At 43.1% G+C, this 16,730-nt stretch overlaps 2 protein-coding genes and 2 pseudogenes across 4 annotated transcripts; 1 reads left to right on the top strand and 3 right to left on the bottom strand.

Annotated features, from left to right (window-relative positions):
• Positions 1-215: 215 nt before the first annotated feature.
• On the bottom strand, positions 216-5,701 carry LOC308162430 (large ribosomal subunit protein uL18-like; annotated as a pseudogene). The gene is made up of 8 exons (XR_013938038.1): positions 5,684-5,701; positions 5,464-5,533; positions 4,210-4,325; positions 3,751-3,885; positions 2,387-2,569; positions 1,530-1,707; positions 754-842; positions 216-345 (listed from the first exon to the last, which is right to left on the bottom strand). The product of XR_013938038.1 is annotated as a large ribosomal subunit protein uL18-like (transcript).
• A 142-nt stretch (positions 5,702-5,843) lies between these two features.
• On the top strand, positions 5,844-6,611 carry LOC308162429 (divergent protein kinase domain 1A-like; annotated as a pseudogene). Its single transcript has 2 exons — positions 5,844-5,884; positions 5,973-6,611. The product of its transcript is annotated as a divergent protein kinase domain 1A-like (transcript).
• Positions 6,612-7,315: 704 nt separating this feature from the next.
• On the bottom strand, positions 7,316-13,574 carry LOC308162428 (large ribosomal subunit protein uL18-like; the record flags this gene model as incomplete). The annotated part of the gene is made up of 7 exons (XM_080536583.1): positions 7,316-7,499; positions 7,912-8,000; positions 8,702-8,879; positions 9,558-9,760; positions 10,316-10,450; positions 12,005-12,120; positions 13,565-13,574. 7 exons carry the CDS (start codon positions 13,572-13,574, stop codon positions 7,397-7,399), a joined length of 834 nt encoding a protein of 277 aa, XP_080392709.1. The 3' UTR covers positions 7,316-7,396.
• Positions 13,575-13,707: 133 nt separating this feature from the next.
• Positions 13,708-15,463, bottom strand: LOC308162427 (large ribosomal subunit protein uL18-like; the record flags this gene model as incomplete). Its single annotated transcript, XM_080536582.1, has 4 exons — positions 13,708-13,875; positions 14,286-14,374; positions 15,066-15,243; positions 15,459-15,463. 4 exons carry the CDS (start codon positions 15,461-15,463, stop codon positions 13,773-13,775), a joined length of 375 nt encoding a protein of 124 aa, XP_080392708.1. The 3' UTR covers positions 13,708-13,772.
• Between the last annotated feature and the right edge of the window lie 1,267 nt (positions 15,464-16,730).

Below are 16,730 nucleotides of genomic sequence, written 5' to 3'. Positions count from 1 at the left end.
ACTGCCATCAAGTGGTGAATATATACATTTGATAAGTTGGGGCCTATTCATTTGATCACTATGATCAGTCATCTTCTGTATAACCTGTGACCATGCTTGACATTTCCTTCCACAAAGGTATCAACATGGGAATACCAGAATGTACTGATGTACTGTACAATGTAAATACGCAGAGTTTTTCCAATAGATTTATTAGAACAAAGCATTTTCTTTGTTCATTAGGAACGGTGAAGGCCACCATTCTAACTGTCAGCAGCCTCTTGTTCCTGGGCCCGGAGATAGCTGGCCTTCTTCTGGGCGACGCGGTCTTTCCTCTGGGCAAGGGAGAGCTTGGCACGGTTCCACCTGTAACAGCAAACGAGGGCTATGAATTCCAGCAAACAGCTTTATAATACTACGGGCAACATGACTACCATGTTGAAAATAAATAATTGTCACGGTAAATCCAAATGATCACCTACTCTTCCGACAAACTGCAAACTGTTTCAATCTCATTATTGAAACATTTTTTAAAAACCTGTGACTAGCATAGAAAGTCGTAACACTCCTCCCTGATGTACTTCCAAGCAAGTACAAATGTTGTGTGTACAGGTCTCAGATATATTGTGGTTGCGTTATACATCAGGCTTTCAGCGTGGTGCATGATTTCTCTTCATAGACCAAGTATGCTCAATATGATGAAAGTTTATCAGTAGCATGAAGACCAACCAGGCAGAAAACACTGCTGCTCAAATAACATTCTCCTGAACTCACCTCTTCTTCTTGACTTCTTTCTTGGGCTTCTTTTCGTGGATTGGGTTCTCTCGAATGGTAGCATGAGCCTTTTTGTACATTTCCTCAACCTGTAGGACACAGTGAAGCAAAGGAATTGGTTTAATACTACCAGTAAATAAAATGTCCTAATGTCAATTTAAATATTCTCATTGCAAACTCCTCAGGCTACAGCATACATGGGTTTATGGGTGACACCTGTCCACCACAGTCCTAGAAGTATGCACATGACACAAGTTTAAAAAGACAAGACTGCTCTGAATCAGGGCATGAACACTGGAGCTTGTTCTGGGTAGAAAAGTGGTCAAAACCAGGCTAGCTAACTATCAAACTAATATGACTAGTGAGGGGCTTTAGGTTGCATTTTTTGCATTTAATCAAATTGAAACATGACAAATTAACATGCACAGTACAAGACAAACAAGTCAATCTCATTATTGAAACATTTTTTAAAAACCTGTGACTAGCATAGAAACAAAGTAGTAACACTCCTCCCTGATGTACTTCCAAGCATGTACAAACGTTGTGTGTACAGGTCTCAGTGGTTGCGTTATACATCAGGCTTTCAGCGTGAGTAGGATTTCTCTTCATAGACCAAGTATGCTCAATATGATGAAAGTTTATCAGTAGTGGTACAGTTCAGGAAAAAAAGATGAAAGACTGTATGAGAGAATCTAGATTGGTGTGGCCACTGAGCATGAACATGTCTCGTCTCAGGGTGTGAGGGGAGTGGGTCCAGGTGAAACAGAATGACTTACCTGGTCGGGTGCAACACCGTTCTTGATGAAGCGGGAGAACTGCTTCTTGTAAGCTTCCTCGTCCTCCTCCATCAGGTAGCTCATGTACTCTGACACGTTGACACCCATGATGTGCTTGCGGTGAACCTCAGCGTTGAACTCTTTGCTCTCGGCATCATAACCGGGGAAGCGCTTAGTGCTGGAAGAGGCAGCAAAAATGTGTCAGATGTAAAGATCGAAATCCACACTTTCCAAACATCAATGTAAGTGTCCATCGTTTTGTGTCGTCAATATGTGACACGGTCTGGTCATTTGGGCCGAAAGTCAGCAACCAATCAAAATGTTCGGACTTTCATTTTGAAACATTTCATCGTTGTTTAAAATCACATCACAAACTCGCTCAAGCCAAAATACTGCATTGCAATGGATTTGGTGAGTAATCCCCACTGCTACCTAGTTAACGATAACACTACTTTAATTTCTTAGCAGGCTCCCGATAAACTAGTTGAGTCAATTGATTATCAACAATGCTGAAATGTATTTACATTTTTCAAAAGAAAAGTCTGAACATTAAATCGGATGCCGACTCGGGAACCAATTGACCAGACCGTGTCAATATGAGCTTACATGATTGAACACTTAAACAAAGCATAAACAGAGCATCCACAACAAGAGCTAATGTTCCACTGACGCACAATAACACAAGAGCTAGCAAAACAGTTTGAAAATTGACTGCTCTCAGCCCCGTCTTGAAACGAAGTATACATCTCCCGGCAAATTAAGGACCAACTACAATTTGCTCAGTTTCAAGGGTATCATCATCAAGCAGCAAACCACTCCTACAGGACTAGTAAGTTGATGAGGGAGGGAGGCGTTACCTGTGAGGGATGGAGAGGCCTCCGTCCATAGCCCCTTTCAGGGCTCCGAACACCTTGTTGCCTGTGGTGGTTCTGGCCAGCCCTGCATCCAGGCTGACCATCAACGCTCTCTACATTGAACTCATCACCGGTGACTTCCACCTGGCCCTCGTACACCTTGTCCAAGCCAAACTTGTTCAACAGCTGGGGAGAAAGAGAGACACTGTCATTTACCTCTAATGAACTCTGATTTATGAAAATTGTGGCCTGCCACATCAACAAATGAGTTGGCCAAACATAGAAACAACCAACCGTGCTTGAGCAACTGTTGCAATGACCAATCACAAAGTAAATGCAAACATAATGAGCTAGTTTCCTGGACCAATCGTCTCTATTGAAATGTACCGTATTTTCCGGACTATAAGTCGCTCCGGAGTATAAGCCGCATCAGTCAAAAAATGCGACATTAAGAGGAAAAAACATATATAAGTCGCACTGGACTATAAGTCGCATTTATTTAGAAATATATTTTGCAAAATCCAAGACCAAGAACAGACATTTAATCTGGAAAGGCAAGTTTATTCAACTACAAATAGCGCACAGAACAACAGGCTAAATAGAAGTCCGGTATGTTAACATAACACATTAACAGTTATTCAGCAACACAATAGCATAAAGAACATACCTGGGAAGCTGAATAGGCTAAATGAACATAACAAGCCAGCGAGTCCAACAAGCAAGTTACCAGTAAGCAAGTTCACCAAGCTACCGTTTGCTTAGCTTCAACAAGCTAATGTTTTAGATAACTTCTTCAGGGGAATAGGAGCAGCATATAGTTGTCACAAGCCCAGAGCGGCCCAGAGCGCCCTCTGTCGGCTGTAGACGGTAATGTTTACTCCTTCGTTCATGTCATACAGTATGAAATTATATATATATATATATATATATATATATATATATATATATATATATATTGATATATAAGTCGCACCTGACTATAAGTCGCAGGACCAGCCAAACTATGAAAAAAAGCGGTACTGCTCTCAGCCCCGTCTTGAAACGAAGTATACATCACCCAGGCAAATGAAGGACCAACTACAATTTGCTCAGTGTAAAGGGTGTCATCATCAAGCAGTAAACCTCTCCTACAGGACTAGTAGGACTGTGTGTACAGGTCTCAGATACTGTGGTAACGTTACACATCAGGCTTTTCAGCCAGGTTAGGGTTCAAAGTTCAGCAACTTCTCCATCTCTGCCCATTATTGTCCAACAAACATCAAATGTAGGCATGTCCACATATGCGACCCATAAACTAAAATGATATGGTGTGATGCAAAACTGAAGCCAGTGAGAGAGCAGGAAAGGACAGCAACAGATCAGCTCACCCTGCGGGCCACCAGGAGACCAGTGCAGTAGGCTGCTGCGTAGTTTGTCAGTCCAACAGAGATCCCATACTTGGGAAGCTCGTGGGAGTAGGCTGCACACACGATCATGTCTCCTTCGATCTTGGCGTAGGCAATCTGCGGCAAACCAATAAACAGCAATGAGGAAAAACTAAATGCAGTACACAGAATTCAAAATACAAATACACAGCGGCTCTGTTGTTCAACCATCACTACTGTCAATCACCCATGCCAGCCTTTTTTCAAGGAAAAGTCCAGGCATGGTCATACTTTTGGCTAAATATGGTAGTAATATGCATCAGATGACTGCTCTCAGCGGGACAAAACTCAGTACATCACCCAGGCAAATGAAGGACCACCTACAATTTGCTCAGTGTCAAGGGTGTCATCATCAAGCAGTCAACAGCTCCTACAGGACTAGTAAAGTTCATCCATATTCACCTGGCAGACGATGTCCCGGTTGGAGAAGCGGACGATCATCCTGTACTTAGGTGTGTTGTACTTGTTCTTGTCTTGGATGACCAGGCGCTTGCGAGCGAAGAAGTCGGTCTTGCCCTCTAATGACAAGATGCACAACTGAATCTACCTGTTGCACACTCTTTTTGTGAAACTATGAGAAATGGCACTTTCATAAAGAGACTGCTCTCAGCCCCGTCTTGAAACGAAGGTATACATCACCCAGGCAAATGAAGGACCAACTACAATTTGCTCAGTGTCAAGGGTGTCATCATCAAGCAGTAAACCTCTCCTACAGGACTAGTAGGACTGTGTGTACAGGGTCTCAGATACTGTGGTAACGTTACACATCAGGCTTTTCAGCCAGGTTAGGGTTCAAAGTTCAGCAACTTCTCCATCTCTGCCCATTATTGTCCAACAAACATAAAATGTAGGCATGTCCACATATATGCGACCCATAAACTAAAATGATATGGTGTGATGCAAAGTAGTAGTGAGAGAGCAGGAAAGGACAGCAGTAGATCAGCTCACCCTGCGGGCCACCAGGAGACCAGTGCAGTAGGCTGCTGCGTAGTTTGTCAGTCCAACAGAGATCCCATACTTGGGAAGCTCGTGGCGTGGGAGTAGGCTGCGCACACGATCATGTCTCCTTCGATCTTTCTTGGCGTAGGCAATCTGCGGCAAACCAATAAACAGCAATGAGGAAAAACTAAATGCAGTACACGGAATTCAAAATACAAATACACAGCAGCTCTGTTGTTCAACCATCACCACTGTCAATCACCCATGCCAGCCTTTTTTCCAAGGAAAAGTCCAGGCATGGTCATACTTTTGGCTAAATATGGTAATAATATGCATCAGATGACTGCTCTCAGAATGATAAGAAGTACATCACCCAGGCAAATGAAGAACCACCTATAATTTGCTCAGTGTCAAGGGTGTCATCATCAAGCAGTCAACAGCTCCTACAGGACTAGGACGTTCATCCATATTCACCTGGCAGACGATGTCCCGGTTGGAGAAGCGGACGATCATCCTGTACTTAGGTGTGTTGTACTTGTTCTTGTCTTGGATGACCAGGCGCTTGCGAGCGAAGAAGTCGGTCTTGCCCTCTAATGACAAGATGCACAACTGAATCTATCTGTTGCACACTCTTTTTGTGAAACTATGAGAAATTGCACTTTCATAAAGACCCATTAAAATACGGTGTTTAATAACTAGCATGAGCAAATATCTTACCTCTCCTTCTCCTGAACTTGACCTGGTACCTCTTGAAGTAGGACTTATTCTTCACCACTTTAACGAAACCCTGTGAGGAGACATACGTTTGACAGCTGTCAGTCTAAATAGCTATCCACTGTAGACGTACAACTAACAGCTGTCTTCAGACATAGCAACGCGCTGTGTGTATTAAATGCACGACTGTCATGAAGACATCTCTGATGTTAAAGCTACGTACTGGGCCCTTAGGGGCCATCTACCGACCGTTTGGAAAGCATCACAAAGCTAACTATTGATGACTAAAACCTGGAGGGATGATTACAGATAGTGTCCACTAGTCATCAATTGTAACCAGCAGTTAAGGGGGATCTCTGCGGGCTACAGGAAGCAATGAACTCATGAAGGCAGCCATTATTAGGCTACGTTTGACGAGACCCCAGTCAGCACCTAACAGACGGAATCTATCTTCATCCGTGTACCAACAAACATATTTTTGACATGTGATTGCACGGAACACACAATCGAAGTCTTATATATGGATGTGGGTACATACTGTATGTGATGGAGAAGGTGCCGAACGCCCCGCTGTACGGGATCAGCCTGCCCTGGGTCGTGGAGCTGTGGATCCCGGCCGCGTGCGCCGCAGCATGGACCAGTGGTTCACCCCGTCGTGGCCACGGAAAGCCAAGATCTCCATCGGCCTGTTGGAGTTGGTGGAGGACGTCTTCCATGGCACCTTCGGCAGCTTCCTCATGTGCAACGTGAACGCCGCCGGCTTCGGCTACAACGACCGGCACGACCTGAAGGTGATGGACGCGCAGCACATCGTCCCCGAGGCGACCTTCCACGAGGCCATGAGGGAGCGGCACTGCGAGGCGGACGAGGACTGTCTGTACGGGGCCGACTGCCACACTTCCTGTGACTTAACGAAGCACCGCTGCACGCCAGAAGTGACACGGCCCAACCTGGCCAAGGCCTGCGGGGTGCTCAAGGACTACCTCCTGAGGGGGGCGCCGTCGGACGTGGGCGAGGAGCTGGAGAAGCAGCTGTACGCCTGCATCGCACTCAAGGGCTCTGCGGAACAGATGGAGATGGAACACTCTCTGATTCTAAACAACCTGAAGACACTGTTGTGGAAGAAAATCTCTCACACAAAGGACTCGTAATGGCTGAGTAAGAACAGCAACACTACTGACCTACAAGCCAAGCCCTCTATGGAAAACATGGGACAAAATCAAAATGTCACTGACTGGCAAATTGTGCTTTACAATTCAGGTGGAAGGGAGGGGATCAATTTTGCATTGTCCTTCATGTACTGTTTACATGATTATTAGATTTACTGTACATTTCTAGTAAACAATGTAATTGTACTTAATTATCCAACTTCAATCAACATGTTTCTTTCTCATGGAGGTCGGTTAAATTCAGTTAAATCAATTAAGCAGTTCAAAATGTACATTTTAGTTATCTGCAAGGGCACTATGCTTTCTGTAGAATGAATTATATGAACATAAGGCTCAGAGCATGGTAAATTTGCACATTAAATAGAAAAGTATATTTTTCTTCGCATGCCACAAGACAGCTTTTTAATTAATTTAGTGCATGGCTACAATAGCAAGACAGTCAAAATGTCAGTGCTGAAGAAGCCTAGACAATTTTAGCCAAGACTGCCATCAAGTGGTGAAGTTGACAAGTTGGAGCCTATTTATTTGATCACTACGATCAGTCATCTTCTGTATAACCTGTGACCATGCTTGACATTTCCTTGTGATAATTGTTTTACAGTTCAGTTTTACACTTCTATATTTCCATTCCACAAAGGTATCAACATGGGAATACCAGAATGTACTGATGTACTGTACAATGTAAATACGCAGTCAGAGTTTTTCCAATAGATTTATTAGAACAAAGCATTTTCTCTCCATCATTAGGAACGGTGAAGGCCACCATTCTAACTGTCAGCAGCCTCTTGTTCCTGGGCCCGGAGATAGCTGGCCTTCTTCTGGGCGACGCGGTCTTTCCTCTGGGCAAGGGAGAGCTTGGCACGGTTCCACCTGTAACAGCAAACGAGGGCTATGAATTCCAGCAAACAGCTTTATAATACTACGGGCAACATGACTACCATGTTGAAAATAAATAATTGTCACGGTAAATCCAAATGATCACCTACTCTTCCGACAAACTGCAAACTGTTTCAATCTCATTATTGAAACATTTTTTTAAAAACTGTGACTAGCATAGAAACAAAGTCGTAACACTCCTCCCTGATGTACTTCCAAGCAAGTACAAATGTTGTGTGTACAGGTCTCAGATGTATTGTGGTTGCGTTATACATCAGGCTTTCAGCGTGGTGCATGATTTCTCTTCATAGACCAAGTATGCTCAATATGATGAAAGTTTATCAGTAGCATGAAGACCAACCAGGCAGAAAACACTGCTGCTCAAATAACATCCTCCTGAACTCACCTCTTCTTCTTGACTTCTTTCTTGGGCTTCTTTTCGTGGATTGGGTTCTCTCGAATGGTAGCATGAGCCTTTTTGTACATTTCCTCAACCTGTAGGACACAGTGAAGCAAAGGAATTGGTTTAATACTACCAGTAAATAAAATGTCCTAATGTCAATTTAAATATTCTCATTGCAAACTCCTCAGGCTACAGCATACATGGGTTTATGGGTGACACCTGTCCACCACAGTCCTAGAAGTATGCACATAACACGAGTTTAAAAAGACAAGACTGCTCTGAATCAGGACATGAACACTGGAGCTTGTTCTGGGTAGAAAAGTGGTCAAAACCAGGCTAGCTAACTATCAAACTAATATGACTAGTGGGGGGCTTTAGGTTGCTGCCATTTTTGCATTTTATCAAATTTAAACATGACAAATTAACATGCACAGTACAAGACAAACAAGTCAATCTCATTATTGAAACATTTTTTAAAAACCTGTGACTAGCATAGAAACAAAGTAGTAACACTCCTCCCTGATGTACTTCCAAGCAAGTACAAATGTTGTGCGTACAGGTCTCAGATATATTGTGGTTGCGTTATACATCAGGCTTTAAGCGTGGTGCATGATTTCTCTTCATAGACCAAGTATGCTCAATATGATGAACGTTTATCAGTAGTGGTACAGTTCAGGAAAAAAAGATGAAAGACTGTGTGAGAGAGAATCTAGATTGGTGTGGCCACTGAGCATGAATATGTCTCGTCTCAGGATGTGAGGGGAGTGGGTCCAGGTGAAACAGAATGACTTACCTGGTCGGGTGCAACACCGTTCTTGATGAAGCGGGAGAACTGCTTCTTGTAAGCTTCCTCGTCCTCCTCCATCAGGTAGCTCACGTACTCTGACACGTTGACACCCATGATGTGCTTGCGGTGAACCTCAGCGTTGAACTCTTTGCTCTCGGCATCATAACCGGGGAAGCGCTTAGTGCTGGAAGAGGCAGCAAAAAGGTGCCAGATGTAAAGATCGAAATCCACACTTTCCAAACATCAATGTAAGTGTCCATCGTTTTGTGTCATCGGTGACACGGTCTGGTCATTTGGGCCGAAAGTCAGCAACCAATCAAAATGTTCGGACTTTCATTTTGAAACATTTCATCGTTGTTTAAAATCACATCACAAACTCGCTCAAGCCAAAATACTGCATTGCAATGGATTTGGTGAGTAATCTCCACTGCTACCTAGTTAACTATAACACTACTTTAAATTCTTAGCAGGCTCCCGATAAACTAGTTGAGTCAATTGATTATCAACAATGCTGAAATGTATTTACATTTTTCAAAAGAAAAGTCTGAACATTAAATCGGATGCCGACTCAGGAACCAATTGACCAGACCGTGTCAATATGAGCTTACATGATTGAACACTTAAACAAAGCATAAACAGAGCATCCACAACAAGAGCTAATGTTCCACTGACGCAAAATAAAACACAAGAGCTAGCATAACAGTTTGAAAATTGACTGCTCTCAGCCCCGTCTTGAAACGAAGTATACATCACCCAGGCAAATGAAGGACCAACTACAATTTGCTCAGTGTAAAGGGTGTCATCATCAAGCAGCAAACCACTCCTACAGGACTAGTAAGTTGATGAGGGAGGGAGGCGTTACCTGTGAGGGATGGAGAGGCCTCCGTCCACAGCCCCTTTCAGGGCTCCGAACACCTTGTTGCCTGTGGTGGTTCTGGCCAGCCCTGCATCCAGGTAGCAGGTGAATGCGCCTGGCTGACCATCAACGCTCTCTACGTTGAACTCATCACCGGTGACTTCCACCTGGCCCTCGTACACCTTGTCCAAGCCAAACTTGTTCAACAGCTGGGGAGAAAGAGAGACACTGTCATTTACCTCTAACGAAGGCTGGTTTATGAAAATTGTGGCCTGCCACATCAACAAATGAGTTGGCCAAACATAAAAACAACCAACCGTGCTTGAGCAACTGTTGCAATGACCAATCACAAATTAAATGCAAACATAATGAGCTTGTTTCCTGGACCAATCGTCTCTATTGAAATGTACTGCTCTCAGCCCCGTCTTGAAACGAAGTATACATCACCCAGGCAAATGAAGGACCAACTACAATTTGCTCAGTGTAAAGGGTGTCATCATCAAGCAGTAAACCTCTCCTACAGGACTAGTAGGACTGTGTGTACAGGGTCTCAGATACTGTGGTAACGTTACACATCAGGCTTTTCAGCCGGGTTAGGCCGGGTTCAAAGTTCAGCAACTTCTCCATCTCTGCCCATTATTGTCCAACAAACATCAAATGTAGGCATGTCCACATATATGCGACCCATAAACTAAAATGATATGGTGTGATGCAAAACTGAAGCTAGTGAGAGAGCAGGAAAGGACAGCAACAGATCAGCTCACCCTGCGGGCCACCAGGAGACCAGTGCAGTAGGCTGCTGCGTAGTTTGTCAGTCCAACAGAGATCCCATACTTGGGAAGCTCGTGGGAGTAGGCGGCGCACACGATCATGTCTCCTTCGATCTTGGCGTAGGCAATCTGCGGCAAACCAATAAACAGCAATGAGGAAAAACTAAATGCAGTACACGGAATTCAAAATACAAATACACAGCGGCTCTGTTGTTCATCAACCATCACCACTGTCAATCACCCATGCCAGCCTTTTTTCAAGGAAAAGTCCAGGTATGGTCATACTTTTGGGCTAAATATGGTAGTAATATGCATCAGATGACTGCTCTCAGCTTGATAAAACTCAGTACATCACCCAGGCAAATGAAGAACCACCTATAATTTGCTCAGTGTCAAGGGTGTCATCATCAAGCAGTCAACAGCTCCTACAGGACTAGGACGTCCATCCATATTCACCTGGCAGACGATGTCCCGGTTGGAGAAGCGGACGATCATCCTGTACTTAGGTGTGTTGTACTTGTTCTTGTCTTGGATCACCAGGCGCTTGCGAGCGAAGAAGTCGGTCTTGCCCTCTAATGACAAGATTGATGTTAGAATAGGTATAGCATAGCATAGAGTACAGCACAGTGTTTTATTTGTATAGTATAGTATAGTGGATAGTGTACATAGCCTTTATTTATGTAAACCAGCTCTTTTCCCTTCTTGTTTTTAGTTTTTTTTTCCTAGCACCAGGGGAGCCCCCCCTCCCAAATTTCGTTGTATGGTACCTGTACTATATCAATGACAATAAAGACCATTCATTCAAGATGCACAACTGAATCGATCTGTTGCACACTATTTTTGTGAAACTATGAGAAATGGCACTTTCATAAAGTGACTGCTCTCAGCCCCGTCTTGAAACGAAGGTATACATCACCCAGGCAAATGAAGGACCAACTACAATTTGCTCAGTGTCAAGGGTGTCATCATCAAGCAGTAAACCTCTCCTACAGGACTAGTAGGACTGTGTGTACAGGTCTCAGATACTGTGGTAACGTTACACATCAGGCTTTCAGCCAGGTTAGGGTTCAAAGTTCAGCAACTTCTTCATCTCTGCCCATTATTGTCCGACAAACATCAAATGTAGGCATGTCCACATATATGCGACCCATAAACTAAAATGATATGGTGTGATGCAAAACTGATGCTAGTGAGAGAGCAGGAAAGGACAGCAACAGATCAGCTCACCCTGCGGGCCACCAGGAGACCAGTGCAGTAGGCTGCTGCGTAGTTTGTCAGTCCAACAGAGATCCCATACTTGGGAAGCTCGTGGGAGTAGGCTGCGCACACAATCATGTCTCCTTCGATCTTGGCGTAGGCAATCTGCGGTAAACCAATAAACAGCAATGAGGAAAAACTAAATGCAGTACACGGAATTCAAAATACAAATACACAGCAGCTCTGTTGTTCAACCATCACCACTGTCAATCACCCATGCCAGCCTTTTTTCAAGGAAAAGTCCAGGCATGGTCATACTTTTGGCTAAATATGGTAGTAATATGCATCAGATGACTGCTCTCAGCGTCCAAGCAAAGTACATCACCCAGGCAAATGAAGGACCACCTACAATTTGCTCAGTGTCAAGGGTGTCATCATCAAGCAGTCAACAGCTCCTACAGGACTAGGACGTTCATCCATATTCACCTGGCAGACGATGTCCCGGTTGGAGAAGCGGACGATCATCCTGTACTTAGGTGTGTTGTACTTGTTCTTGTCTTGGATGACCAGGCGCTTGCGAGCGAAGAAGTCGGTCTTGCCCTCTGATGACAAGATGCACAACTGAATCTACATGTTTACATGATTATTAGATTTACTGTACATTTCTAGTAAACAATGTAATTGTACTTAATTATCCAACTTCAATCAACATGTTTCTTTCTCATGGAGGTCGGTTAAATTCAGTTAAGTCAATTAAGCAGTTCAAAATGTACATTTTAGTTATCTGCAAGGGCACTATGCTTTCTGTAGAATGAATTATATGAACATAAGGCTCAGAGCATGGTAAATTTGCACATTAACCCTCCGGTTGTGTTCCCGGTCAAATCTGACCGAGAGCAATTTTCATCAATCATAAATATTGTGTTTTACATTTGATTGCCTCAACGCCTTATGATATCCTCCACACTAGGCATTTGAACATATAAAATTGCTGACTAACCACTGGCATTGAATTTTGAGGTTTTAGTCAACTTTGTAACATCGGTGGTGTTTCCGGTCAAAAATGACCGCCATAGGAAATTAATGGATAACACAAGTTGTAACAAACTACAACATTCCAGGATGTATCAGACCTGTTCAAATACCTCATATATAAAGTTTGACACATTTCAAACTAAACAATTAGGTGTTTGTTATGGGAACCCTTCTCTTTCCCGTGCTTATTTGCCCATCCGAACCAGACCTTCCAGACTAAACATTGTTTAGTCTGGAAGGTGTGGTTCACCTGGGGTGAAAGAGAAGGGTTCCCATAACTCTGGAAGGTATGGTTCTGATGGACACATAAGCACAGGAAAGAGAAGGGTTCCCATAACAAACACTGAAATGTATCAAACGAAACAGGTGTTTGTTATGGGAACCCTTCTCTTTCCCGTGCTTATATGCCCATCCAGTTATTCAGGTTAACCAATAGTCTACATTGTTTATGTCTCATAAAATGTTGCACAGTATATGTTGAGATGTTGAAGAACTGATCCAATGTGTTGTTTGGCAGAGATATATAGAGTTTCAGGGTGTAACTGGCCTTCTTATTTGAAATTCTCAAAAACGGAAATGAACTATTCAATTTCTACTGTGTATTTAGTCACATTACAGTAATTTGGTCATATCTATGTTCATTGTTTAACATCTCACAGGTCTTAGCTTTCACCAGGTACCAAATTTAGCAAATTTGGCCATGTAGTTTTGGAGATATGAAGCAGTTAATCAGACCGGTCTAATTAGACCGGGAACACCAAGGATGGGGGGGGGGGCAAACATGAACACAACCGGAGGGTTAAACAGAAAAGTATATTTTTCTTCGTATGCCACAAGAAAGCTTTTTAATTAATTTAGTGCATGGCTACAATAGCAAGACAGTCCAAATGTCAGTGCTGAAGAAGCCTAGCCAATTTTAGCCAAGACTGCCATCAAGTGGTGAATATATATACATTTGACAAGTTGGAGCCTATTTATTTGATCACTACGATCAGTCATCTTCTGTATAACCTGTGACCATGCTTGACATTTCCTTTGATAATTGTTTTACAGTTCAGTTTTACACTTCTATATTTCCATTCCACAAAGGTATCAACATGGGAATACCAGAATGTACTGATGTACTGTACAATGTAAATACGCAGTCAGAGTTTTTCCAATAGATTTATTAGAACAAAGCATTTTCTCTCCATCATTAGGAACGGTGAAGGCCGCCATTCTAACTGTCAGCAGCCTCTTGTTCCTGGGCCCGGAGATAGCTGGCCTTCTTCTGGGCGACGCGGTCTTTCCTCTGGGCAAGGGAGAGCTTGGCACGGTTCCACCTGTAACAGCAAACGAGGGCTATGAATTCCAGCAAACAGCTTTATAATACTACGGGCAACATGACTACCATGTTCAAAATAAATAATTGTCACGGTAAATCCAAATGATCACCTACTCTTCCGACAAACTGCAAACTGTTTCAATGTCATTATTGAAACATTTTTTAAAAACCTGTGACTAGCATAGAAACAAAGTCGTAACACTCCTCCCTGATGTACCTCCAAGCAAGTACAAATGTTGTGCGTAGGTCTCAGATATATTGTGGTTGCGTTATACATCAGGCTTTCAGCGTGGTGCATGATTTCTCTTCATAGACCAAGTATGCTCAATATGATGAAAGTTTATCAGTAGCATGAAGACCAACCAGGCAGAAAACACTGCTGCTCAAATAACGTTCTCCTGAACTCACCTCTTCTTCTTGACTTCTTTCTTGGGCTTCTTTTCGTGGATTGGGTTCTCTCGAATGGTAGCATGAGCCTTTTTGTACATTTCCTCAACCTGTAGGACACAGTGAAGCAAAGGAATTGGTTTAATACTACCAGCAAATAAAATGTCCTAATCTCAATTTAAATATTCTCATTGCAAACTCCTCAGGCTACAGCATACATGGGTTTATGGGTGACACCTGTCCACCACAGTCCTAGAAGTATGCACATGACACAAGTTTAAAAAGACAAGACTGCTCTGAATCAGGGCATGAACACTGGAGCTTGTTCTGGGTAGAAAAGTGGTCAAAACCAGGCTAGCTAACTATCAAACTAATATGACGAGTGAGGGGCTTTAGGTTGCTGCCATTTTTGCATTTTATCAAATTGAAACATGACAGATTAACATGCACAGTACAAGACAAACAAGTCAATCTCATTATTGAAACATTTAAAAAACCTGTGACTAGGATAGAAACAAAATCGTAACACTCCTCCCTGATGTACTTCCAAGCAAGTACAAATGTTGTGTGTACAGGTCTCAGATAACAGCATTATACATCAGGCTTTCAGCGTGATGGTGATTTCTCTTCATAGACCAAGTATGCTCAATATGATGAACGTTTATCAGTAGTGGTACAGTTCAGGAAAAAAAGATGAAAGACTGTATGAGAGAGAATCTAGATTGGTGTGGCCACTGAGCATGAACATGTCTCGTCTCAGGATGTGAGGGGAGTGGGTCCAGGTGAAACAGAATGACTTACCTGGTCGGGTGCAACACCGTTCTTGATGAAGCGGGAGAACTGCTTCTTGTAAGCTTCCTCGTCCTCCTCCATCAGGTAGCTCATGTACTCTGACACGTTGACACCCATGATGTGCTTGCGGTGAACCTCAGCGTTGAACTCTTTGCTCTCGGCATCATAACCGGGGAAGCGCTTAGTGCTGGAAGAGGCAGCAAAAATGTGTCAGATGTAAAGATCGAAATCCACACTTTCCAAACATCAATGTAAGTGTCCATCGTTTTGTGTCATCAATATGTGACACGGTCTGGTCATTTGGGCCGAAAGTCAGCAACCAATCAAAATGTTCGGACTTTCATTTTGAAACATTTCATCGTTGTTTAAAATCACATCACAAACTCGCTCAAGCCAAAATACTGCATTGCAATGGATTTGGTGAGTAATCCCCACTGCTACCTAGTTAACTATAACACTACTTTAAATTCTTAGCAGGCTCCCGATAAACTAGTTGAGTCAATTGATTATCAACAATGCTGAAATGTATTTACATTTTTCAAAAGAAAAGTCTGAACATTAAATCGGATACCGACTCGGGAACCAATTGAGCAGACCGTGTCAATATGAGCTTACATGATTGAACACTTAAACAAAGCATAAACAGAGCATCCACAACAAGAGCTAATGTTCCACTGACGCAAAATAAAACACGAGCTAGCATAACAGTTTGAAAATGGACTGCTCTCAGCCCCGTCTTGAAACGAAGTATACATCACCCAGGCAAATGAAGGACCAACTACAACTTCTTCAGGGGAATAGGAGCAGCATGTCATACAGTATGAAATTATATATATATATATATATATTGATATATAAGTCGCACCTGACTATAAGTCGCAGGACCAGCCAAACTATGAAAAAAAGCGCGACTTATAGTCCGGAAAATACGGTACTGCTCTCAGCCCCGTCTTGAAACGAAGTACGCATCACCCAGGCAAATAAAGGACCAACTAGAATTTGCTCAGTGTAAAGGGTGTCATCAAGCAGTAAACCTCTCCTACAGGACTAGTAGGACTGTGTGTACAGGTCTCAGATACTGTGGTAACGTTACACATCAGGCTTTTCAGCCAGGTTAGGGTTCAAAGTTCAGCAACTTCTCCATCTCTGCCCATTATTGTCCAACAAACATCAAATGTAGGCATGTCCACATATATGCGACCCATAAACTAAAATGATATGGTGTGATGCAAAACTGAAGCCAGTGAGAGAGCAGGAAAGGACAGCAACAGATCAGCTCACCCTGCGGGCCACCAGGAGACCAGTGCAGTAGGCTGCTGCGTAGTTTGTCAGTCCAACAGAGATCCCATACTTGGGAAGCTCGTGGGAGTAGGCTGCACACACGATCATGTCTCCTTCGATCTTGGCGTAGGCAATCTGCGGCAAACCAATAAACAGCAATGAGGAAAAACTAAATGCAGTACACAGAATTCAAAATACAAATACACAGCGGCTCTGTTGTTCAACCATCACCACTGTCAATCACCCATGCCAGCCTTTTTTCAAGGAAAAGTCCAGGCATGGTCATACTTTTGGCTAAATATGGTAGTAATATGCATCAGATGACTGCTCTCAGCGGGACAAAACTCAGTACATCACCCAGGCAAATGAAGGACCACCTACAATTTGCTCAGT

This window comes from Nansenia antarctica (assembly GCF_963989245.1).
Source record: "Nansenia antarctica genome assembly, chromosome: 7".
NCBI lineage: Eukaryota > Metazoa > Chordata > Actinopteri > Argentiniformes > Microstomatidae > Nansenia > Nansenia antarctica.
The sequence above is the reverse complement of the archived record's forward strand: the minus strand, read 5'-3'. Positions and strand labels throughout refer to the sequence as shown.